The following is a 25,087-nucleotide window of genomic DNA, read 5'->3' as shown; positions in this document are numbered from 1 at the left end:
ACCTTTCACTTTGAATTTTAATTCCACTCTTGAACATTCCTTTTGCTTCCGTCTTTGCTTCTTCGATGTATAAATTGAATAGTAGAGGTGAAAAACTACATCCATAGCTTACTCTCTTTTTAATCCTAGCACTTCGTTCTTGATATTTACTCTCATTTTTATCCTTGTGCCTTGTACATATTGTATCTTAGCCGTCTTTCCCTGTAGGAGCTGTTAGGCAGATTATGCGATAGTTCTCACACTTGTCGGTTCCTGCAGTCTTCGAAAAAGTGTGGATGATGTTTTTCTGAAAGTCCAGTGGTACATCGCCAGGCTCACACATTCTACACACCATCGTAAACCTATCTGATTTCTCCTGTGCATTGAATGGTGGAATTCTCAATGCTCTCCTAATGTTACCACCATTATTCTTTACTTCCCCAGCGGTTGTTTCAACTTTTCTGTTTGTTGAGTTAGTCCATCAGTCATTTCTCTTTCGATTCCTCCACATAGGTCATGCAGCCATTTCACCTTATCGTTCCCGGCTTTCTATTTATTTCATCCCTAAGTGATTTATACATCTGTAATCCTGAATATCCCTGAACGTTTCTGTACTACCTTCTTACGTTGACCAACTGAAGCATTTCTTCTGTTACCCATGGCTTCTTTACTGTTACGTTCCTTGTACATAAATTCTGCATGTCAGTTTCGGTGATTGCTCTTTTTTCAGATGTTCACTTCACTTAAAATGAAATGCCAACTGAGCTATTCCTTGTCACAGTATCTACACTCCTGGAAATGGAAAAAAGAACACATTGACACCGGTGTGTCAGACCCACCATACTTGCACAGGCCACTGCGAGAGGGCTGTACAAGCAATGATCACACGCACGGCACAGCGGACACACCAGGAACCGCGGTGTTGGCCGTCGAATGGCGCTAGCTGCGCAGCATTTGTGCACCGCCGCCGTCAGTGTCAGCCAGTTTGCCGTGGCATACGGAGCTCCATCGCAGTCTTTAACACTGGTAGCATGCCGTGACAGCGTGGACGTGAACCGTATGTGCAGTTGACGGAATTTGAGCGAAGGCGTATAGTGGGCATGCGGGAGGCCGGGTGGACGTACCGCCGAATTGCTCAACACGTGGGGCATGAGGTCTCCACAGTACATCGATGATGTCGCCAGTGGTCGGCGGAAGGTGCACGTGCCAGTCGACCTGGGACCGGACCGCAGCGACCCACGGATGCACGCCTAGACCGTAGGATCCTACGCAGTGCCGTAGGGGACCGCACCGCCACTTCCCAGCAAATTAGGGACACTGTTGCTCCTGGGGTATCGGCGAGGACCATTCGCAACCGTCTCCATGAATCTGGGCTACGGTCCCGTACACCGTTAGGCCGTCATCCGCTCACGCCCCAACATCGCGCAGCCCGCCTCCAGTGGTGTCGCGACAGGCGTGAATGGAGGGACGAATGGAGACGTGTCGTCTTCAGCGATGAGAGTCGCTTCTGCCTTGGTGCCAATGATGGTCGTATGCGTGTTTGGCGCCCTGCAGGTGAGCGCCACAATCAGGACTGCATACGACCGAGGCACACAGGGCCAATACCCGGCATCATGGTGTGGGGAGCGATCTCCTACACTGGCTGTACACCTCTGGTGATCGTCGAGGGGACACTGAATAGTGCACGGTACATCCAAACCGTCATCGAACCCATCGTTCTACCATTCCTAGACCGGCAAGGGAACTTGCTGTTCCAACAGGACAATGCATGTCCGCATGTATCCCGTGCCACCCAACGTGCTCTAGAAGGTGTAAGTCAACTACACTGGCCAGCAAGATCTCCGGATCTGTCCCCCATTGAGCATGTTTGGGACTGGATGAAGCGTCGTCTCACGCGGTCTGCACGTCCAGCACGAACGCTGGTCCAACTGAGGCGCCAGGTGGAAATGGCATGGCAAGCCGTTCCACAGGACTACATCCAGCATCTCTACGATCGTCTCCATGGGAGAATAGCAGCCTGCATTGCCGCGAAAGGTTGATATACACTGTACTAGTGCCGACAATGTGCATGCTCTGTTGCCTGTGTCTATGTTCCTGTGGTTCTGTCAGTGTGATCATGTGATGTATCTGACCCCAGGAATGTGTCAATAAAGTTTCCCCTTCCTGGGACAATGAATTCACGGTGTTCTTATTTCAATTTCCAGGAGTGTATAACCTCAGATAACTTCAACCATGCTTCTTCAAATCGTAACACTTACATATTCCTTTCCTTTGCCCATTGATTAATTCTGACTAGTTTCAAACTTCAGCCTACTCTTCATTAGTTCTAAATTGTGGTCTGAGTATACAGCTGCTCCTGGGTATGGCCTACAATTCTGTATCTGGTTTCAGAATCTCTGCCTGACGAAAATGTTATCTAAATGGAGTCTTCCAGTATCTCCTGGCCTTTTCCAGTTACACCTACTCCTCTTGTGATTCTTGAACTGAGTATTCTTTACTCCTTTCCCTATAACCACATACCCATCTCCCATTACTGTTAGACATTCATCTCGATTTACATAAAGAATTACCCATTCAGTAATAATTTATACTTTCTCTGTCTCTTGATCTTCTGCTTGTGACGTCAGCATGTACAGCAGACTAAAAATCATTAAATAATGTCTCTTAGCCTCCCATACAGATAGTTCTGACAGTCTGTGATTGCGAACTTTAAATAGTTGTGAAAGTAACTGTAAGACTTAAACAAAAAACATGGGGTGTATGCAAAAGTTATAGAGTTAAGAGGCGAACTACATATGCATTAATTATTCGCTGCATAGCCCTCAAGTTTTTCATTATGAATCTAGCAGGTATTCTGTATGTATTTCAAATTCACAAACGCAAATTTTCTAAACTATGTTTAATGGTTCGGGGATCTGTAGTTGGCTAGGATAAATCAATTTATACTTTACAGTATAAAATAAAACATGTTATATTGTAAGTTTTTTGTATTCACCTAAGTATTTTCTGATATTTAGTCTCATTTATGCGAAATTTTTTATTTGTATTCAAATGTCCTCATCAGATTATACAAGAAATATGAAAATGTCAGCTTCATTTCATTTTATCTTCCTCTGAGTCAACCAATATACTCTTTCATCCAAAGTATACCTTATATAATGATGGTGATGATAAATATTGAAGATATTCAAGCTGACTTAGAGGCTTAGTAGCAAGTATCATTTAGGACCCTAACTGCAAAAGTGCAAAGTCGTAATGGCACACAAAGTACCCTCCATTACACAGCGCACAAGAAAGCAAGTTAATATTGCATTGCCATCCAGTTCTGAGCGACACTGAAAATTTTATGTGTGTAGTTCTTCGGAAAACTATAGTGGTAAATGAAAACTACTCTCTACCTCACACCAAACAAGAAAGCGAGCACATTTGTAAGTTGTTTAAGATAACTGGAACAATTTCTGCCAAACTGCTAAACAGACAGACAGAAAACATAGTGAAATAAGTCATGTATATACCATATTTGGTCACAATTGCTCCAGGTGTCCCTCAGTTATGTTTTTATATTACCTCCTGTCACCCTTGCTCTCAGCTCTATGAGTTTTAAGGGGATATACTGTCACAGTAACTTTTTTCAGGTTGTAGCTGATATGTGTTTTCACCTTTGTAGGCACAACTTCAGGCTTTAAACAGGTGCACATATAAATCAAATAAGTTGTTGCACATAACTTCTGCAACAGGTAAGTACACACTTTGCTCCAGTGGGGGCTTAGACACTATCTTCCAAGCAGTCATTGAGCACAAACTCCAATTGAACAGGTGGTATTCTGTGCTATGCTTCCTTGTTAACCTGTTTACAGCCCCACCTCTTCTTTATTAAACAATCATCTTGTTCTAAGATATGTTTAAATTACAAGTATCTAGTTCATGGGAAAGTTAATTTAAAATCAACTGTAAATTTGGTATTGACCAGATAGGTAGTGAAGAAAGAGACACACAAGAGATGTTTTAAAGTAAATCTGATATCTGACATTAGTTTAATCACTAGAATGATAATGTCACTTCGTTCTGTAATTGCTCTAAATTTATTTTTTGTGTAACACAACGTAACTAACAAAGCACTCATAGGTAATATTTTTCTTTACATAAAGTGTCAATGAAGATGTACAATGAAGGGCAAGAATAAATATAAATGTTACCGTGAAGTGGTCGCCAATAGCTAACCAGGTAACTCGGAGGTGAGGAATTCTTCAGTGCCCTTAAACCTGAATCGGCGCAGTTTGTGTTTCGCTCCCAGTATCTTCTGTCTACAGTGACTGTGGCGTCTGCCGTACTGCCATTCCGCGGCCTTCTGCGGGAACCAAAATAAACCCCAGCGCACGCAGCGGCACTAAGCGGAACTTCTGGTAAATAGACAGAAGTCGCGGTGCGCAGGATGTCCCGACTTAGAGCCGTGTATAAGCAAAGAACGACACAAAGCCCTGCAAAGAGGTCTAAAGTGAGGTCCCCGGCGCGGAGAAGCCGGCGGAACAAAGGCGCGACGGGTCTCCTGCCTGGAACAAATGCCGGCCGCCGGAAGCTCCTCCCCACCACTCTCCTGCAGGCAGCAGCAGTGTCGCGGAACAGCCTCCGGGGAAGTCCCGCGCTCGCAGCTGTTGCTGCTTCCTTACGTGACGCGTCGTTTAGCGTCTTCAGCTGGTGCTCACGTAAGCTTCCTACCAAGAGCATCAACTTTCGTAATTTAGGGAACTCAAATTGTATTGCTTGAGGTATTTATGAATACAACTGCGTCTGTGTTCAGCATTGTTTATTTTTTGAAGGACAATATTTAATCTTTTTACCGATGCCAACAATTGCAATTTCAGTCATCAAGTCAGTTTAAGTGGGAATTAGATGTCTAAACACAGAGAAAAGTTTAACCAACGAGAAACAGAGAGAAGGCTCATATTGTTTGAACAATTATCGAGAACAATATGAAATGGTCATCCAAATTGATCTCCATGTCTGTTTGTCACAATAAATTAACAACGAATTCTATATGTTAACTCCAAAAAAATGTTATAAATTCAAAACATAGGAGACACAAAGGCAGTAGAAATTTTTTTTCAGAATATAAATCTAAGGAAGGTCATGAAAACCTCGTAATTTGACCTTCCTGTGAAAACGTCCTAAGTCCATTAACCATTAACACCATTATAAGATATCTGAAAGTGCATTAATTTCTCCAGTCTGTCAATAGCGAGTAACTATACTTCTAATGTATATAGTGCATTTAAAATTAGTTGCAACTTTTTACATTTGGTTGACCGGAGAGAGATGTGACCCCATTGACCAGGTAACACCAATGGCGAGGCGGCTTTCCCTACCATGCCGCCAGAGGTTCGGCTGGTAAAGCGCCCCTGTTGGAACATTATGAATAAACATTACCATGTGGTGTTACGCATTACATCCATCAGAGTTCTTCAGGTGTATTAAAATAGTATTTTCTGGCGTTCAAGTGTTTAGTGATCGTCAGATATTTTGAATAAATGTTTTGTATTGGTGCCCGATTAATAACAGCAGTGCAATACATCTGAATGCAAGATTTGCAATAAAAGTGTCGTCCAAGAACACATTCACTGGCTGGGAAGAAAATGTTCTGCTGCAAAACATTCCTCAGAATTTGACAGTACTTATGGACAAAACGTCATATCACTCTGTTGCGAAGCACAAAGCTTCAACAATGCAGTGTAGGAAAGCGGATATTTTTGCTCTGGGTACAAGGATAGTTTCCATGAAATAAAGCTGAACCTGTTTAAGGCGCAGTTAATGAAGCCTGGAGTGTTGTGTAAGTAAAAACCTCACGCTACCAGGTCAACGAACTGGTTAACGGCCAAGGAAATAGGTTTCCTCCGACGAAAGAAGCCACTGTAAATGTTAAATGGTTCAAATGGCTCTGAGCACTGTGGGACTTAACATCTGCGGTCATCAGTCCCCTAGAACGTAGAACTACTTAAACCTAAGTAACCTAAGGACATCAGACACATCCATGCCCGAGGCAGAATTCGAACCTGCGACCGTAGCGGTCGCGCGGTTCCTGACTGAAGCGCCTAGAACCGCTCGGCTACATCGGCCGGCACTGTAAATGTTACACGACAGGATTGATGTTGAGTTGTCAGCCATACCAAGAAGATAGTTACGGAAACATTGATTCATGAAGGGCATATTCCTCAAAACGAGGAATATGTAACTTCCCTTGTTTCCTTGTCAAGATCTGATTTTTTTGTCAAAACCCAGCAGAGTATGAAATATTCATGTTACTAACATTATAATTCAGTTTAAATTCCGACAGAATCCCCAAATGCGTAATATTAAACTAGCAAATGAGCGCAAGTCAGGTCAATAGTTTATGAAACAGTCAATTGGCAGTATGAAAATAAACTTGTGACTTCTTCATTTATTTTGTTACAAAACCCACAACAGTTCCCGTTTCACCAGCTATCAATGGCTGTCAACAGTTACATTATTTCACAAATAAAATTTGTAGTCCCTTGAATATCGCGGTAGATATGTAAGTTTCGCATGTTAATCATATGACAAAACACTATCGTCTTTGCGCACTATCATTTGCCAAAATACATAAATTAAATTTTTTCGTGATTGGAAACAAACGGCGATATCGTTCCAAGTCAAAAGAATAATTCAAAATTATATGTACATTTAATACGCAGCAACACGTAACCTAACACGCACCAAACCCATATTCATATCGTTACCTATCTTTCACTGCAAGCTGCGAATTTTTGCAGTACTTTAAATGCTACCGAAATATCACAATAACTATGACCATTAACGAAATGGCAGGGGGTTCATCATGAAACTACAAGATGTGCTTGAAGGACAGTTTATTACCGAACAGTTTCTTCAAAATCGTTTGAGAAAGATCGCTGATCGGCCAACTTACTCTTCACACAGTCGAGGGCAGCGCCGATTGGGTCTGGTATTATACCATGGTCATCTGCTAACACGTGAAGCATACGCTGGTGACTACGCTACAATGCACTCGCTGCGTATTGAACTGTCAAATGTCGCAACTTGGTTTAAACGCCCTATAGTCACGCATATAGCATCGTTGTCTGTATCACTCTATACATTTTTACGAAACCGTCTTTACTTCTCCTGTGAAATTTAACAAAATGGAGGTACGAGGGTTTCATCGCCTACCAACGAAATGTTAAAATTAGAAAGATTCCAAAGCAAAAGAGCTGAGAGAATATTTACGAAATTTGAAGAAAGGGAAAGATACGTAGTGGAAACGCATTGGAGTGTACATCGAGTAACCTGCAACAGAGAAGAAGTTTAAACATCCCTTATAGTCACGTGCAATCATTAATCAATATTTCCTGAGATTAATCATGTGGACTATGCCTGAAATTTTATATATACCACAGGGTGTGTAAATTTGTTCAGTCTGCTTACGCGCTAAGATTTCCGTTTCTGAAAGGCGCCGGCCGCTGTAGTCGAGCTGTTCTAGGCGCTTCAGTACGGAAGCTCGGCTGCTACGGTCGCAGGTTTGGATCGATCCTTGGGCGTAGATGTGTGTGATGTCCTTAGTTAGGTTTAAGTAGTTCCAAGTCTAGGTGACTGATGACCTCAGATTTTATGTCCCATAATGCTTAGAGCCATTTCAACCATCTGAATCTGAAAGGCCCTGAAGTAGATATTGCAGTGGTCGCGCTGAGAGATAGATCCAACGACGAAACGGGAAAATATTTTCCATCAAATCATATTACACGACGGTGAACGCACGACAGAAAAGAAGATTCAGTAGTACGTTTTTTCACATTGCCGGAGCTGAAAGAAAAACGAAAAAAATGTTCGTTGAATAAACATGTCAACCGTAGACGTATGTAACAGTTGGTCATGTGTTACAACAACTAAACTTGAATACACTGCATACTTGAAGACGTTAATTTCCTCCCCAATACAGAGATGAGACAATGACTATGTCCTAATCATATTATTCTTTTGTAACAATAGAATGATACGTAGACTGTTTAATCGACCCCGAAGACATGTGTTGCCAGTAGGACAATAGCACAAAGAAAAATATCATTTACGAAAGTCTTCATTTCAGAGCGAAACCAGAAAATTGTTTATCGTTATATGTATAATGACGGAATCATGTCGTTCTAATTCCAGAAATGTAACTGAAGTTAAGCTTCAAGACGAATCTCATCGACCGCAAAACTTCTTTTACGAATAGGCCTAGTAATTGTTAAAAAGAAGGTACACATGTCATATAACCCTTTTTTCACGAAAGAAGCTCCGAATCACAGGGGGAATGTTCAGCAGACTGATAACGTTGCAAAAATTCAGATTTTCATTTTTATATTTTAAAGCTGTTAAATGTCTTACCTTGTCAATTAGGAAAATTTGTCGACAGCATGGATCCAGAACAAGTATTCCGCAATGATAGCAGGGTATTTCCAATTCATCCGCCATTCTCATATAAAAGTAGCTGTTATGAAGGCCACTATCTATAAATATTGAAATGTTGGTGTGAGCTAATACTTGTGATGCTTAGTAGCAAAAGTCACTACTCAGTGGTAAGACACGCTCTGAGCGACATTTTACTTGCGGATAAATGGACCGGTACAATCCATTGGTACAGAAAATGTGGCCGTCAAATTATTCACAACCTGGCAGGCGTAGTTCCCATGAGATTATGGAAATAGTAACAAAGTTGTGACACTTGATTTACTTTTTGTTAATCAGTAAGCTTCTTTATTAGTACAGCTTAATGCGTGAACTTGCCAGAAACAATGCGCAAAGAAACTAAAGACGGAGACGGGTGGGTGGGACTCTACAGGAAATGCAAGTACTGAGCACAACTCGATTTAAAAATTTGTGCTATGTCTGAAACTAGATTGTAAACTGCGAGCAGTAAAAATTGACACGCTCAGATATGAGCTGATCCTGGTATTTAAACACCAATGATTCCTTGCACTCAGATCGTTATTTCTCAAAATGGTAATTATGCCATTATTGCTCAGTTTTTGCTCTAACATATTTATTTCTTATATTTATGTTTTGGTTAAAGAGAACACTATTGAAGAAGGTTAATTGTTTGCTATTGAGACTGTGTATAGGACAGTTTTCAACTAGAAATTTTCTCAACACAAGGAAGCCATCAGCGCCATCAGAAGAATGATTGAACACCTCACGGATGGCTAAACAGTCATCAATAGCATGAAAAAACATACTAAATCAAATCACCTGTATTTTTATGTTAACTAAGTGTTTCCTCTTTACATTTATAATACACACATCATTTGAAGATGAGACTAGTGCCACCTTCCCAGAGGGTCACTGCAGTAATTTAGTTTCCCTCAACAAGAGCTCTTGTAACTATGATACATAGCGCTCATTGCTAATCCCGTTTAATTTCTTCATAACTGTACTTCAGATATCTCAGTTATGGAACAGTTAGATGACTTGGTTACCTGTCACACAGAAATGTAGTCTGTTCTAAATCATTCAATTTGTCTTCTACTTACGCCACATTATAGCATCAGAGTGACTTTTCTGTTATTACTTCTGAAATATATCACATAGCTTGCCATTTCAGTTTCCGTAGCCAACGTCGCGCTGGTTTAACATCGTGTAGTATTTGGAAACAACGGTGTATGAAAACGTTTCACAAGCAGAGTAAGAGCGTACGTATCGAAGCCAGATGTATACGAGATACGGTTTGTTGAAGACTCCGTTCGTACATGTGACAACCATATCCTGTAATGTCTATCAGTTCGTTGTGCCTGATAAGATATAAGTGCGGTCTCGACCGTTAATTGTGCACTCCAGAAGCAGGGAAAAAATATAATTCAAATTCCCGTCCGACCAATCCGAGTTAGGTTACCCGTGCGTCCGACAAAACTATAGAGGCAAACGCCAAGAGATTTAGTTCCCTAATCTTGTCGAATAACGCTTGAACTTCGTTTCTAATGGCCTGTTGCTCAACGGGATGTCAACCTTCAGTTTCCCATTCTTTCCTTAAGTATCACATGGTACGAATCGTCATCTTTACGTAAGCCGTTAACAAATCTATTTTGTCAATCAGTATCACCGGCCAACCGTGGCTTCGCCATGCAGGTGTAGTAGTGTTGAATTCTCAACGTATAAGCGTTACATTGTTAACGAGTTAAGAAAACACATGCGAACAGAACAATTATGTCTCTATGGGTCGTCACCTATGGCACATAGAACTTTTCCACCTTTACACATTACTCTCGAACTTCTAATAATGGTGCCTGAATTATCCCGATTTTCTCTCTGGCCTAGGTCCGTGGCATTTATATGAAATATTTCAAACTGGAAAGACCGAAGTTATTAATATTAGATGAAACAATTTATTTACATAAAGCTCTTCAATGATCTCATAGAAAGCCACAAATTTCTGCTTACATCGATAAAGGTGAGTGAAATACACTGTTCCTGAATAACGCCAGATAGAAAATCAGATTAATTTCTCTGTCTATGGTACAACAACAGTGTGTCATATGATTGGATGTCCATACTCTGCGTGCAAAAATTATCTCCGTTTCATTATTAGTCGTATGTTTCACTGAAGAACGCTTTTAGACAAAGGGACAGTGCTTTTACTTAGGAGGAGAAAATGCTATTACGGTTCTTCTAAATGTAGTGGCCGAGAGACAGAGAGAGAGAGAGAGAGAGAGAGAGAGTGCGACGGGTCAGGCTCTTATCGCGCAGTTTCCTTTCCCTGAAAGAAAATCCACCTACCTCGTTTCTTAGGTAGTTGCTGCACTCGCCTCTCCTGATAGCAGCTACTGGAAAAATTGCAGAAAAGCAGTGTTGAAGAAACTGCAATTTAATAGCCGCTCACCGGAGGCCGCGATACATGTTTGCTGAAATACAATCTATGAGCAATCTTCCTAAATAAATTGAGTTATTGGAATGGTAGTAATTGTTTACTCAAACGAGAACGCGAAGTTGGTAATTCTATTTAAGCTCTTTATTGTCTTTAAGCCTGATCATCAGCCCGCTAATCTACGTTTGAAGAAAGTTCAGTTCACAATTCTATCCACACTCAAACCCCGCCAGAATTAGCTTTCAAAGTTACGGAATTTACTTAACTGCAACACAGACGATTTTCTAACATACACGTTTGCAGTCGATGTTCAATAATAGTTCGTTTTTTAACGTTAATGCTCGCCATAAGCACTTAGTAAAAGTTTACGAAGTACCGCCACGCTTTTAATTATTAAAGTTACTCGCGTCTTTCGCGGAACGAAAAGTCACAACTCGCTCAAACTCACACTACGCGTTACTGGACTCTTCCAGTCTCAAATCGCACAGTACCGAACCGATGAAGCCGTTTTATGACTTCATTTTACACATTATTCGCGAGGACACATCAAGCATGTCTCTTCTCGATCACAGTTCCTTCGCGACCCCCCATCCACTCGCGACTCCCTCTCCTAGTCTGCTAACCGTCCTCGCATCTCATTGGCTCACACATCACACAGCCAATCAGAATTAACTCTTTGGGTGCGCCTCGCGCCAAAATCTAGCACGCACCAGTCATGACTTCTGAATCATTTACGTCATGATTTCTTGTTACACAAAATTTACTGTATAATTTAACAAACCGAAAGGAAAACTAGACTTTACTTTATTTCCAGAAATTATTTAAATACTCGCGAACGTTCTGGCTGCTTGTACAATACCATACACTCTTGGACATCCGACATTCACTAAGATGGGGAACCACTGGCGACTCTGTTCCCACGGTTACATCGTCTGAACACTTGCGAGTTCCAACCTAGATTTTATACACTTGCAAAGAATGGCGAATGTCCCTCTTTCATTCACTCAGGCACACTCATTCACTCTCACCTACTCATATAAAATAACTGTTCACAAAAATTCAAAACATTTATGGTTTTAACAAAGTTATAGGTGAATTTCTAAAAGTAAAATTCTCAAAATAAATACAAAAGCACGGAAGGTGATTTTGTTTCATAGTTGGATGGTCACTGAAGGTGATCTATACATAATGGTATTTATTTAGACTCGAAAATTGTAGAAATTTGCGTTTTCTGTAAGATTTTTCTAATTTCCAAAATATGCAGGTTTCAAAGCTCAAATTTGGATGACTTATTTTTATTCATAACAGAAACTAGTATATTAACTTTTAATTTCCTCAGGTTCCTCAGTTAGAAGTTATTAAAGATGAAAGTTCCACGTTATACACGCGGCTAGTTAGCGCACAGGTCTTACATTCTCACGGTACAGACATGCCATATGGTCGTGACGTCAGACGAACGGACACCGGTAATCTGCCCGCTACAGCACATATGCTAATCTGATGGCTACTTTACAGTCTGTCTACATTTCACAGTAAATATTTGATAGAAAACTGTGCGCTCGCACTAGTTGCGACGCCACACACCTCCTGAGGAAACTAAATTTTTTCATTCATGACAAACTTTTAGTTTTCTAAAAAAATTTCTATTAAAGATTTACTCAACAGCTATTTAACATTTATAGTTCCTGTACATCAATCATCCACTTATACCTAGGGCTGACGACCTACAAAACATCTTATATCTAAACATGCACTTTTATCATCATTCAAAAAAAAATTTTTCAGATTACAAAAATCTATTTACAAATTCCTGAAAGAGAAAACAAACCTAAATACTATCTTGATGTACGTCACACGCACACTAACACTACTATCGCTATGGTGAGCGTCACTTTTTTACCACTTACACTTAAGATTTTGATAGCACTCGTAGTTCGACCGGGTCCTGCTTGGGAGGTCCATTTCAAGTCTCGTGCTACCACCTCTGTTTACTTCGGCGCACCTGAAACATCAGCTGGCCTCAGTTCCCTTTCTAACTGCTACGTCTTAACCTACAGCAGCGATAAATGGCGCTATCTGCTTGACTCTAAAGTCTCATATTTTTGATAAAATTTACTTTACAGTATGTACAATTTTCAATTTTTTTTTTTTTTTTTTTTTTTTTTTTAAGTGAAAAGTGAATTGACTTTCCTAATGCAGTACCGAAGTGGCACATTTACTCTTTAATTACTTCTTCATCTCATAATCAAACAAGTTATGGTTACATAAGAAATACTAAGAAAAACAATTCCTACAAATAGTTCACAAATACATAATAAATCTCCGCCAGCACTGGTGACTCTCCAGTTCCTGTACAATACACAACAATATAAAATATACACAAAATTATCAATATTACAATTCTGTCTCCAGGCAATCTCCTGTAGTCCTGTATCATAAATTAAACACTGAAAAATACATATTTACTTATTCATTTATCAACACTACAATCCTTATACTAATCTCTACGACAAACTTGGGGAGCTTTGTGTGTCTCTGGTCAAAAATGGAATCGATGTCATGGGTACTTTCCTCATCTCACATATCTGGAGTTACTTCAATTTCTTGTCAACATCAGGTTTTCTCTAGTCACATTCGGGTTTAATTTACAACTCTCATACTCATACTTCACACACTCAGGTTAGTATTTGTTAAAGCGTTTCCTACTAATCTGCGAAACCTCGTTACCCATACTTTCTAACATACATCCACCTCCTGAGTTACCAACGTCGCCTCAGCTCTGTTTACATTCGTAGCCTCACTTCCTTTTGTTTACAAACATCTCCTCTGTTTACCAACAAACGCCACCTCTGGTTACCAACATTAAGCTTTTTATTTACTCACCTTCGTAGCCTCACTTTTTCCTAATATCGAGCTAGCCAAACACTATGCTCATTCTTTCTCCTTTTCTCACATATTTCTCTTCATTTGACAGTCAGTCCTGCTGCACTGTCCCTTTAACTTAACTTCCTTTACCCCTTTGACAGTCAACCTTGTTGCACTGTACCTTTACTCATTTTACCACTAAATCACCTCCTGAGGCTCTGACTTCATTGAACAGACAGTTTTGCTGTACTGCTCCATTTCCTTTCCTAAACATTAGCTTAATGCTACGTCTTAACATATCGTTCTGTTACTTAACAAACAGCTTCAATGTTCGTCACCATATTTTCTGAGGCTCTTACATTTCTTAGTTATTTTACCTTTCTAAGGGCATTACTCACACCTTAGGCCAAACATTTACTTTACTGAGACTTATTACTTATCTGAGGTATCTTAATCCTTTTTGATTTTCTCTTACACTCATTCCTTACGCTTAACCTATACTGCACTGAGGTTCTTTCCTACTCATTACTTAAACACTTTATCACTTAAAAACTACGATAGAGAAGAAGGAAAGACGATAGAATTTTAGTTCTGAATGAAAGAAGAGGTAGGTTGACAATACGGAAAAGAAAGTGGAAGAAATATTGTCAAACGACTCGAGACCTAGTGCTCGTCACGCACTTAGCTCTGCAAAGAGTGCAAAGCTCTCTGAGGTATCTACTCATAATCCTTTACTAGCCCTGGTTGATCTGAGAAAACCTCGGCATGTTTGACTAGTATTTGTCTTAAATCGTTTTTCCTTGCTTCATCAATATCAATTAATTCTAGTAATTTCTCCTCGATCCTATTTCTGACACTCACAAGCTCAGACGGATCCTCTACTTTTTTACCACCGTACTCATTATAGCCCTCCAAGAATTTCTCTGTTTTACAAATACATATAGGAAAATCATTCTGCTCAGGATCCTCACATAGCTGCTTACCGATGAAAGGTATAGTAATTAGTTTACCCTTAATTTTTACCATAACATCATTGGTAGAAAAATTCACCCATCCTTCATATTTATTCAAAAAGTCAGCCCCCACCAATATGTCTACACTCAGTCCATTTATAACTAAGAAGTTCTGTCTTATTTCTACTTCCTTAAATGCTATGGGTAGAAACACTTCCTGTTTTACTGTCTTCTTAGTCTTACCGGTTGCTACTACAATGTTCAAGCCACTTACTGGCATCTTAACAATCTGTTTACTGTTAGGGAGTTCATTTACCAAGTTCTGGGATACTGCACAGACTTCCGATCCAGTATCTATCAAACATTTAACTGGTTCATTTAATACTCTTAGCTCTACTATCGGTTGCCCTAAGTACTCTTTATTTATTTTGGGTTCTGCTTCCTCCAATAAATCTTGCACAATTTCTCTCCTTTCGAAGCCTGTCTTTTGGGTGGCAATCACATTCACACTTACAGGGTTTATTTCATGCTTATTATCACCCTCAATTCTAGTGGCAGCTCCTATTAGCCTATCCACTATTGCTAAGTCAAAACATTTTTCCAATGTTTCCCCCTCTTTCTCATTAACCTCCTTTTCTACGACCCTATCCAAGGCGTCGTCATTAACCTCTACCTCCTCCTCTAATCTATCCTCTTCTTCGTAACTATCTACAACATCAATTATCTTATCAAGCACAGTCACAACCCTGCCATTATTACTGTTCTCACCCCTATCCGACAGCTCTTCATTAGTTTTACTGTGCATAATGTCTTTCTGATTATTACCCTTATAACTAGTACTTAGTTCTTCAATAAGTGGCTTCTTATGATTATTCTTACAGTTAATTGGTTCATTAACCTCCACTTGACTTAAAGCTACTATCTCTGTCTGTTTTACGTTATCCTCCCTAAATTTTGTAGCAACAACATTTATGTTAGGTGGTCGTTCAGGCTGCTTTCTTATGAATGGTTTTGCCAGCGGATTTAACTTTAAACGCTGTTGCCTACGATCGCCAGCACACTCGTAGACAATTAATGGTTTTCCGAGCGCGGTGCGTCATCACTATGCCTCCAGCTGACCGCCTCACCTCCTGACATCTGTCGGCCGCTGTCATACTGCTCGCGTTCATTGAACCTGTTAACATATGTTCTTCCTCTACCACGTGAACTGCCACGGTATCCGCCGCCTCTCTGAACACCCATCCTATTAATGTTTACATCCGCGCGATTGTCATTCTGCCTAGCAGGCGGGCGATGCTCCCTCCTCATGTTTTCTTCTTCTTTTTGGACGGATTCAACCCTTTCTAAATACTGTACGAACTTGTCAATGTTATCTCGGGGCGCAGATATGATCTTAGTTTTCCAGTTCCACGGTAGCTTATTTTCTACCCCTAATATGATCTGTTCTGTTTCTAACTTATTACTAAGGTAGGACAGAGTTGTTACCCACCTTTGAACAAATCGTTTGATGCCCTCTCTCTTGGGGTCATACTTCTCTCCCGACCAGAACCGATTAAGAACATCCATCTGCTTTCTCTTTCCCCAGTATTCCTCAAAGAACGCTAATTTAAATTCTGACAATTTCGCGTATTTTTCAGAGGCTAAATTCCCCCATACTCTGGCCTCTCCCATCAAATTTGAAGTGATAAAGCCTATCTTTTGTTTATCGCTCCATACTTTCGGCAAAACGTCTTCAAAATCGTTCCAAAATTCTCTGGGGTGCATGTTCTTACTTGGGTCAAATTTTAAAAACTGTCTGTGGGTAACATACGCAACCTCGGTAGATTCAATTATTCCACTGGAAATTATACTATCACTATGGTTAGAAACACACTGTTCTACTTTGGTTAGTCTGCATTCATGCCCACAAAGTTGCTCATTCACACTTTCACTGAAATGGCTTATGTGAGTCTCTAAATTATTGACCTTATTTACAACTTGCTCTCCAAGTTTCTCACACCGAATTTTGGTATCATTTACTTTACATTCTAAGGCGGCATGATTAATTTCATTGGAATTCTCTACCACTTTTATGTGCTCACATACTTTATCTAATTCTGCATCAACATGGGATTTAAATTGCTGTTGATCCTCAGTAACCTGTTCGATTCGTGTCGTCAATTCACTTTGCACTTGAACAATATTTTCTGTACATTCTAGTTTAACCTGCTGTATTTCAACATTTACTTTACTACTGAGCACTGCTAAATCTTGCTTCCAACAGTCTCTGAGATCGGATATTTTGGAATCTAAATCAGCGCCCATTTTAGTCATCTCATTACTTAAATCAGATCCTAATTTAGACATTTTTGAATCCATTTTACTTGACATATTAGTTTCCAATTTTGACATACTGGAATCCATCTTACTTGACATATTGGAATCCAACACGTTCATCTTAGTTAATAGATTCATCAGCATACTGGCGACATTATCCTTCGCCCCCTCATTTGCTGATACAATGTCCCTATTAACATTAACTACCGGCATGGGTAACTGTAACTCACTGGGCACTGACATATTTGGATCTGACTCCAAACTATAATTAACATAGGATGAATCAGTCAAACTACTACTGAAATTGGGTTGAGACACGTCTAAACTAAAATTCATGGGGTCATTTTCCCCTGTCTCCATCCCACTATCACAACTTAGTTCCGCCTTTTTGTCACTTGGTTGAAACTCAGCCATTTTTCTCAGTTTGACTCCACAAACACACAAAGTTTTCAAAAGCACTGTACTTAACTTTGTGCTTCGGCGTGCTGCGTTGCTGCTAGATGAAACTGCGGGTCCGTTCACCATACACTGCAATGCTGTACCAGTTTCCGGGCCCCCGCTCGAATCAGCGCTGCCAACTGCCACTGCTGTCGTCGCCTCTGCGTAGTCTCCGTAGCTCGTCGTCTGCCAGACGCCGTCGTAGACTGCTATTCCAATCGGCGCGTAGTCACCGAAAAATTCTTCCGTTCCGTACAACACATTACAGTTCACGGACACTTTCACTGTCCTTCCTATTCACGTGGCGATATCAATTTGTACGCTACACAGTTCCTACACATAGCGAGCACTTCTGTATTGTCCGGTAATTGTCACTACTGCTTTTTTTTAAATTCACTGGAATTTACTATTGTTATTTCCCGGCCGATGCACCACTTGCGACGGGTCAGGCTCTTATCGCGCAGTTTCCTTTCCCTGAAAGAAAATCCACCTACCTCGTTTCTTAGGTAGTTGCTGCACTCGCCTCTCCTGATAGCAGCTACTGGAAAAATTGCAGAAAAGCAGTGTTGAAGAAACTGCAATTTAATAGCCGCTCACCGGAGGCCGCGATACATGTTTGCTGAAATACAATCTATGAGCAATCTTCCTAAATAAATTGAGTTATTGGAATGGTAGTAATTGTTTACTCAAACGAGAACGCGAAGTTGGTAATTCTATTTAAGCTCTTTATTGTCTTTAAGCCTGATCATCAGCCCGCTAATCTACGTTTGAAGAAAGTTCAGTTCACAATTCTATCCACACTCAAACCCCGCCAGAATTAGCTTTCAAAGTTACGGAATTTACTTAACTGCAACACAGACGATTTTCTAACATACACGTTTGCAGTCGATGTTCAATAATAGTTCGTTTTTTAACGTTAATGCTCGCCATAAGCACTTAGTAAAAGTTTACGAAGTACCGCCACGCTTTTAATTATTAAAGTTACTCGCGTCTTTCGCGGAACGAAAAGTCACAACTCGCTCAAACTCACACTACGCGTTACTGGACTCTTCCAGTCTCAAATCGCACAGTACCGAACCGATGAAGCCGTTTTATGACTTCATTTTACACATTATTCGCGAGGACACATCAAGCATGTCTCTTCTCGATCACAGTTCCTTCGCGACCCCCCATCCACTCGCGACTCCCTCTCCTAGTCTGCTAACCGTCCTCGCATCTCATTGGCTCACACATCACACAGCCAATCAGAATTAACTCTTTGGGTGCGCCTCGCGCCAAAATCTAGCACGCACCAGTCATGACTTCTGAATCATTTACGTCATGATTTCTTGTTACACAAAATTTACTGTATAATTTAACAAACCGAAAGGAAAACTAGACTTTACTTTATTTCCAGAAATTATTTAAATACTCGCGAACGTTCTGGCTGCTTGTACAATACCATACACTCTTGGACATCCGACATTCACTAAGATGGGGAACCACTGGCGACTCTGTTCCCACGGTTACATCGTCTGAACACTTGCGAGTTCCAACCTAGATTTTATACACTTGCAAAGAATGGCGAATGTCCCTCTTTCATTCACTCAGGCACACTCATTCACTCTCACCTACTCATATAAAATAACTGTTCACAAAAATTCAAAACATTTATGGTTTTAACAAAGTTATAGGTGAATTTCTAAAAGTAAAATTCTCAAAATAAATACAAAAGCACGGAAGGTGATTTTGTTTCATAGTTGGATGGTCACTGAAGGTGATCTATACATAATGGTATTTATTTAGACTCGAAAATTGTAGAAATTTGCGTTTTCTGTAAGATTTTTCTAATTTCCAAAATATGCAGGTTTCAAAGCTCAAATTTGGATGACTTATTTTTATTCATAACAGAAACTAGTATATTAACTTTTAATTTCCTCAGGTTCCTCAGTTAGAAGTTATTAAAGATGAAAGTTCCACGTTATACACGCGGCTAGTTAGCGTACAGGTCTTACATTCTCACGGTACAGACATGCCATATGGTCGTGACAGTTGCGACGCCACACTGGTACAACAACAGTGTGTCATATGATTGGATGTCCATACTCTGCGTGCAAAAATTATCTCCGTTTCATTATTAGTCGTATGTTTCACTGAAGAACGCTTTTAGACAAAGGGACAGTGCTTTTACTTAGGAGGAGAAAATGCTATTACGGTTCTTCTAAATGTAGTGGCCGAGAGACAGAGAGAGAGAGAGAGAGAGAGAGAGTGAGAGAGAGAGAGAGATAAACGGAATGACACGGTTATTATTATGTTAAGGTGTGAACAGGTGTTACCTGAGTACCTGCATATTATAAAATGTAGCATGTCGCAATAAGTTCACCAATAAGGTATTGAAGTAGGAACCCCAGTTCCGAAGAATTATTAAAGAAGTGAAACAAGCTGCGAAGGAATGGAGACAAACTGATAAACGAACTGAATTAATAATGACTGCATAATAGTACCTTCACATATTTCTAGCATATAAAGAACCTTTATTCATTTAAAAGGTACTGAATTTGTAAATGTTCTACCTCACGTCAGTCATGAAGTCTACGTGTAAACTACTCTCTCTCAAACACAAGCAGCACAGATTAAAGAGCAAACACTCTACACATCCGCTTTTGTACCCAGCCAGGTGCAATGCTATGTCATTCCCTGTCTTACTGAACAAATATTTGGAATTTGGTGTTGGTACAATATTTTACGGAAGTCATCTGAAAAACAAACGTTTAATTTTTTTCTGTTGCTGTGTCATTTGCTATAAGTGATTGTATCACAGGATATAACCGCTTCATCAAATAATTAATATGTGCGTTGGATATTGTGTCACTGTGCTGTACGTCTTGTGAAGTGCTTATATAAGCATCCGTAGATCACATTAGCACTGAAATTTGTTCACCAGTGGAAATTATATTAATGACGTATTATGTTAAAGACGGTATTGTATAACCTCACTCTGGTTTTCCCCTATTTGGCAGTCATGATGGCCCATACCCTCATGTGCTTGCTAATCTTGTCTGCTATCTCTCCTTCAATTTACAATGAAGCATAAATAATTTGTCAAACCCTTTGGCGAAACACACATACTGTTCTGTTGATATCATAACTAATAGATACTGACATGTTTGTGTTCTTAAAAGAAAATGAAGTAATTTTATGGTGATTATGTGGTTGAATGAAAAGATTCTTTTTGTTTTGTTACGCCACACTGACACGTCCATACACAACGCTGTAACCGCTCTTACCAGCAGGTGGTCGTATTCAGACTATCAATAAATACAAAGAGGAGACGAAGAATCTCTACACAAATTGTAAAACCAGCCAACCAATAAATGATAAAAAATATATAACCGTATCCAAACGTATGTTATGCAAACAGTTTTCGTTTCATTTATATACTGAAGATGACAGTTGACAAATTTCGAGATTTTGTAGGGGGAAGTGAAATTCTATCTTTGTCTAATCATAGGTGTCTATATTTGTGAAGGTAATTATTGCTTCTGCAGATTTTACATTTATTTTATTTAGAATAATGTGAGATAATTGTTTATACAATGTGTAAAGGTTTTTAAACAATTCTTAACCTTGAAACTTTCTGGCAGATTAAAAGTGTGTACCCGACCGAGACTCGAACTCGGGACCTTTGCCTTTCGCGGGCAAGTGCTCTACCACACAGTTTTAATCTGCCAGGAAGTTTCATATCAGCGCACACTCCGCTGCAGAGTGAAAATCTCATTCTGGAAACATCCCCCAGGCTGTGGCTAAGCCATGTCTCCGCAATATCCTTTCTTTCAGGAGTGCTAGTTCTGCAAGGTTCGCAGGAGAGCTTCTGTAAAGTTTGGAAGGTAGCAGACGGATACTGGCAGAAGTAAAGCTGTGAGTACCGGGCGTGAGTCGTGCTTCGGTAGCTCAGATGGTAAAGCACTTGCCCGCGAAAGGCAAAGGTCCCGAATTCGAGTCTCGGTCGGGCACACAGTTTTAATCTGCCAGGAAGTTTCATATCAGCGCACACTCCGCTGCAGAGTGAAAATCTCATTCTGGAAACATCCCCCAGGCTGTGGCTAAGCCATGTCTCCGCAATATCCTTTCTTTCAGGAGTGCTAGTTCTGCAAGGTTCGCAGGAGAGCTTCTGTAAAGTTTGGAAGGTAGCAGACGGATACTGGCAGAAGTAAAGCTGTGAGTACCGGGCGTGAGTCGTGCTTCGGTAGCTCAGATGGTAAAGCACTTGCCCGCGAAAGGCAAAGGTCCCGAATTCGAGTCTCGGTCGGGCACACAGTTTTAATCTGCCAGGAAGTTTCATATCAGCGCACACTCCGCTGCAGAGTGAAAATCTCATTCTTCAATTCTTAACCTTTTTTCGTTAAGAATGGCAAGATGGATACTGGGGTGGGGAATGGCTCATAGGCACAAGAACCTATACAGTAATTACCTTGTTTAAAATATAAACATACATATAAACGTGTAATAATTTATGGAAGTTCATTTGTATTATTAATATGTGTTGCAATAGTTCGCTACCCGATTTGCTATGCATTGCGTTCCGTTCTCTCTCTTCTTCACAGATGTTCCTCAGACTGAGCTTCGTTTAGGAGCAAACCTGAATCCTAACGACATCGAGGAAGGGGACGATGTGTACTTCGAATGCGAAGTCAACGCCAATCCGAGTGCCTACAAAGTGATGTGGAAGCACAACGTAAGTACATTTCTGGTTATTTTTAGTCGTTTCCTTTTTCAAGCGTCTTCTAACTAAACTACGTGTCTGTGGAATATCACCTGTGTTGTGTGACTGGATTCGTGATTTCCTGTCAGAAAGGTCACAGTTTGTAGTACTAGACAGTAAGTCATCTAATAAAACAGAAGTACTATCCGGCGTTCCCCAAGGAAGTGTTATAAGCGCTCTATTGTTCTTGATCTATATTAACGACAAAGGAGATAATATGATCTATATTAACGACATACGAGATAATATTAATAGCCCTCTCAGATTATTTGCAGATGATGCTGTCATTTACCGTCTTGTAAAGTCATCTGATGACCAAAACGAATTGCAAAATGATTTAGATAAGATATCTGTACGGTGGGAAAAGTGGCAATCGGCAAAGTGCGAAGTTATTCACATGAGTACTAAACGAAATCCGCTAAATTTCGATTACACTATGTCACACAAATCTGAAGGTTGTAAATTCAACTAAATACTTAGGGATAACAATTACAAATAACGTAAATTGCAAGGACCACACAGACAATGTTGTGGGTAGAGCAAACCAAAGACTGCGATTCATTGACATAACATATAAAAGGTGTAACAGATTTACGAAAGAGACTGCGTACACTATATTTGTCCGCCATATTCTGGAGTATTGCTGCGCGGTGTGGGATCCACATCAGGAGGTACTGACGGATGACATCTAAAAAGTTCAGAGAAGTGTGGCTCGTTTTATATTATTGCGAAATAGGGGAAATAGTGTCACACACATGATACGAGAATTGGAAAGGCAGTCATTAAAACAAAATCGTTTTTGTAGCGACGGGATCTTCTCATGAAATTTCAATCACCAGTTTTCTCCTCCGATTGCGATAACATTCTGTTGGCACCCACCTACATAGGGAGAAATGATCATCACGATAAAATAAGAGAAATCAGGGCTCATTGCTCGTTTTTCCCGAGCACCGTTCGAGTGTGGATCGGTAGAGAGACAGCTTGAAGGTGGTTCATTGAATCCTTTGCCAGGTACTTAGTTGTCAATAGCAGGGTAATCACGTAGATGTAGATAAATGTTTGGCACATGATGTGTGGTGGGGTGATATGTTGGTCCCCTGTTGGGCACCAGTCATGTTGGAAACTTTCTGTTTTTTACTCTTTTAATATATGTTGGATACCAGACAGCAACGACAAGATTTATCAGGGACATGTTGCACGAAGGGAAAAACGGTTAATATGAAGCTCACACCACTAAAAAAAATTACGTCAATAATTTTGTTTTGAAGTATACTTTTGATATCTTTTCAAATTGTCCAATCGTCTCCCTTCGACACGATACTTCATTCTTTCTTAAACTAGTGGTCTGAAGTACTGTGTTATTCCGCCAGTGGAGGAGGCTGTTATTTTCCGTCAGGGCTTCGTACTTGCTCGTAGTATATCGATGCGTCTTTCCCGCTTGGACAGTTGATTAGATTACATCTTGATGTATAAAAGTGTCCTTGACAATTTTTGTCTGCACATAGGCATCATATACGTTACAGCGGCAAAGAAAGTGGTACACATTGCTAATACCATGTAGGGCACCTGCGAGCACGGAGAAGTGCTGCAACACGACGTGACATGGACTCGACTAATGTCTGAAGAACTGCTGGAGGGAACTGACACCATAAATCCGGCAGGGCTGTCCATAAATCCGTAAGAGTACGAAAGCATCCCACATATACTCAATAATGTTCACGTCTGGCGAGTTTGGTGCAGCAGAAGTGTTTAAACTCAGAAGAGTGTTCCTAGAGTCACCCTGTAGCAATCCTAGAATTTATGGGTATCGCATTGTCCGTCGTAATGCTCAATGGACTTGAATTGTTGCAGGTGGTCAGACAGGGTGCTTACGTACGGTTCCGAAATCCCATATCGATAACGTTCGTTGAACAGTTCCCACGCTGACTCTTGTTGATGGCCCAGCATTCAAATCTGCAGCAGTTTGCGGAAGGGCTGCAGTTCTGTCACATTAAACGATTCTCTTGAGTCGTCGTTGGTCCCGTTCTTGCAGGATGTTTTTTCCGGCGTCAGCAATCTCGGAGATATGATGATTTACCGGATTCCTGATACTCACGCAACACTTGTGAAACGGTCGTACGAGAAAATCTCCACTTCGTCGCTACTTCGGAGATGCAATGTCCCATCGCTCATAGGCCGATTCTAACACTGCATTCAAAATCACTTAAATCCTGATAACCTGGAAATGTACAACCGCTAACGGATCTAACAACTGCACCAGACACTTGCTGTGCTTCATAGGCGTTGCCGACGGCAGCGGCGTATTCTGCCGGTGTACATATCTCTAAATTTGAATACACCTTCCCATACCAGTTTCTTTGGTGCTTCAGTGTACATCTCCGTATTTGAATACGCATGCGTATCCCAGTTTCTTTGGCGCTTCGGTGTGCACTCTAATTCAGTGAACATAATCTTCGGGGTGCATCCACAGGCCTGGTGTCCTGATATCTGGCCAGACTAGTTGTTTTAAGAGAATGATTAGATTAGCTGAGATAAACGTTTTTTTCTATATACCTGTAGTAAAAAATACGATAAAACTTCACTAATTATCACGCGTTTACAAAAGAAGTCATACGCTTGTGTTCCACCGAGATCCTTAGTGGAAAGATCCTCAAGGATGTGGAATAACTCAAAAAAATCTTAAACATAATATCATTTGACAGATAACAAAGACATATGACAAAACATATAAAGGCATAAAACAATGAAATACAGATGATGCCGGACGCTACACAACAGTAAAGTTATTTGCAACAAGTATTTCGTTTACTATGGAGGAGAAAATAAATGTTAATTCATATTTCCTGGGGTTGCTAGTTTCCAAGAAAGAAGACCGCAGCTTGCGGCACACGGTATGCAGAAAGTAGCTGAAAAAAGCTGGAATTTGTGGGA

The 25,087-nt window shown here is 40.4% G+C and overlaps 1 protein-coding gene across 1 annotated transcript in view; it reads left to right on the top strand.

Moving 5' to 3' along the window:
- LOC126267526 (synaptogenesis protein syg-2-like) overlaps nt 1-25,087 on the top strand; it is a 973,159-nt gene that overhangs the window by 774,858 nt on the left and 173,214 nt on the right. The window contains exon 8 of the mRNA XM_049972828.1: nt 21,999-22,129. Coding sequence (XP_049828785.1) covers nt 21,999-22,129 — 131 coding nt within the window. The remainder of the gene's footprint in view (nt 1-21,998; nt 22,130-25,087) is intronic.

This window comes from Schistocerca gregaria, chromosome 4 (assembly GCF_023897955.1).
Source record: "Schistocerca gregaria isolate iqSchGreg1 chromosome 4, iqSchGreg1.2, whole genome shotgun sequence".
NCBI lineage: Eukaryota > Metazoa > Arthropoda > Insecta > Orthoptera > Acrididae > Schistocerca > Schistocerca gregaria.
Note: the sequence above shows the minus strand (reverse complement) of the source record. Positions and strands in the feature narration are given on the sequence as shown.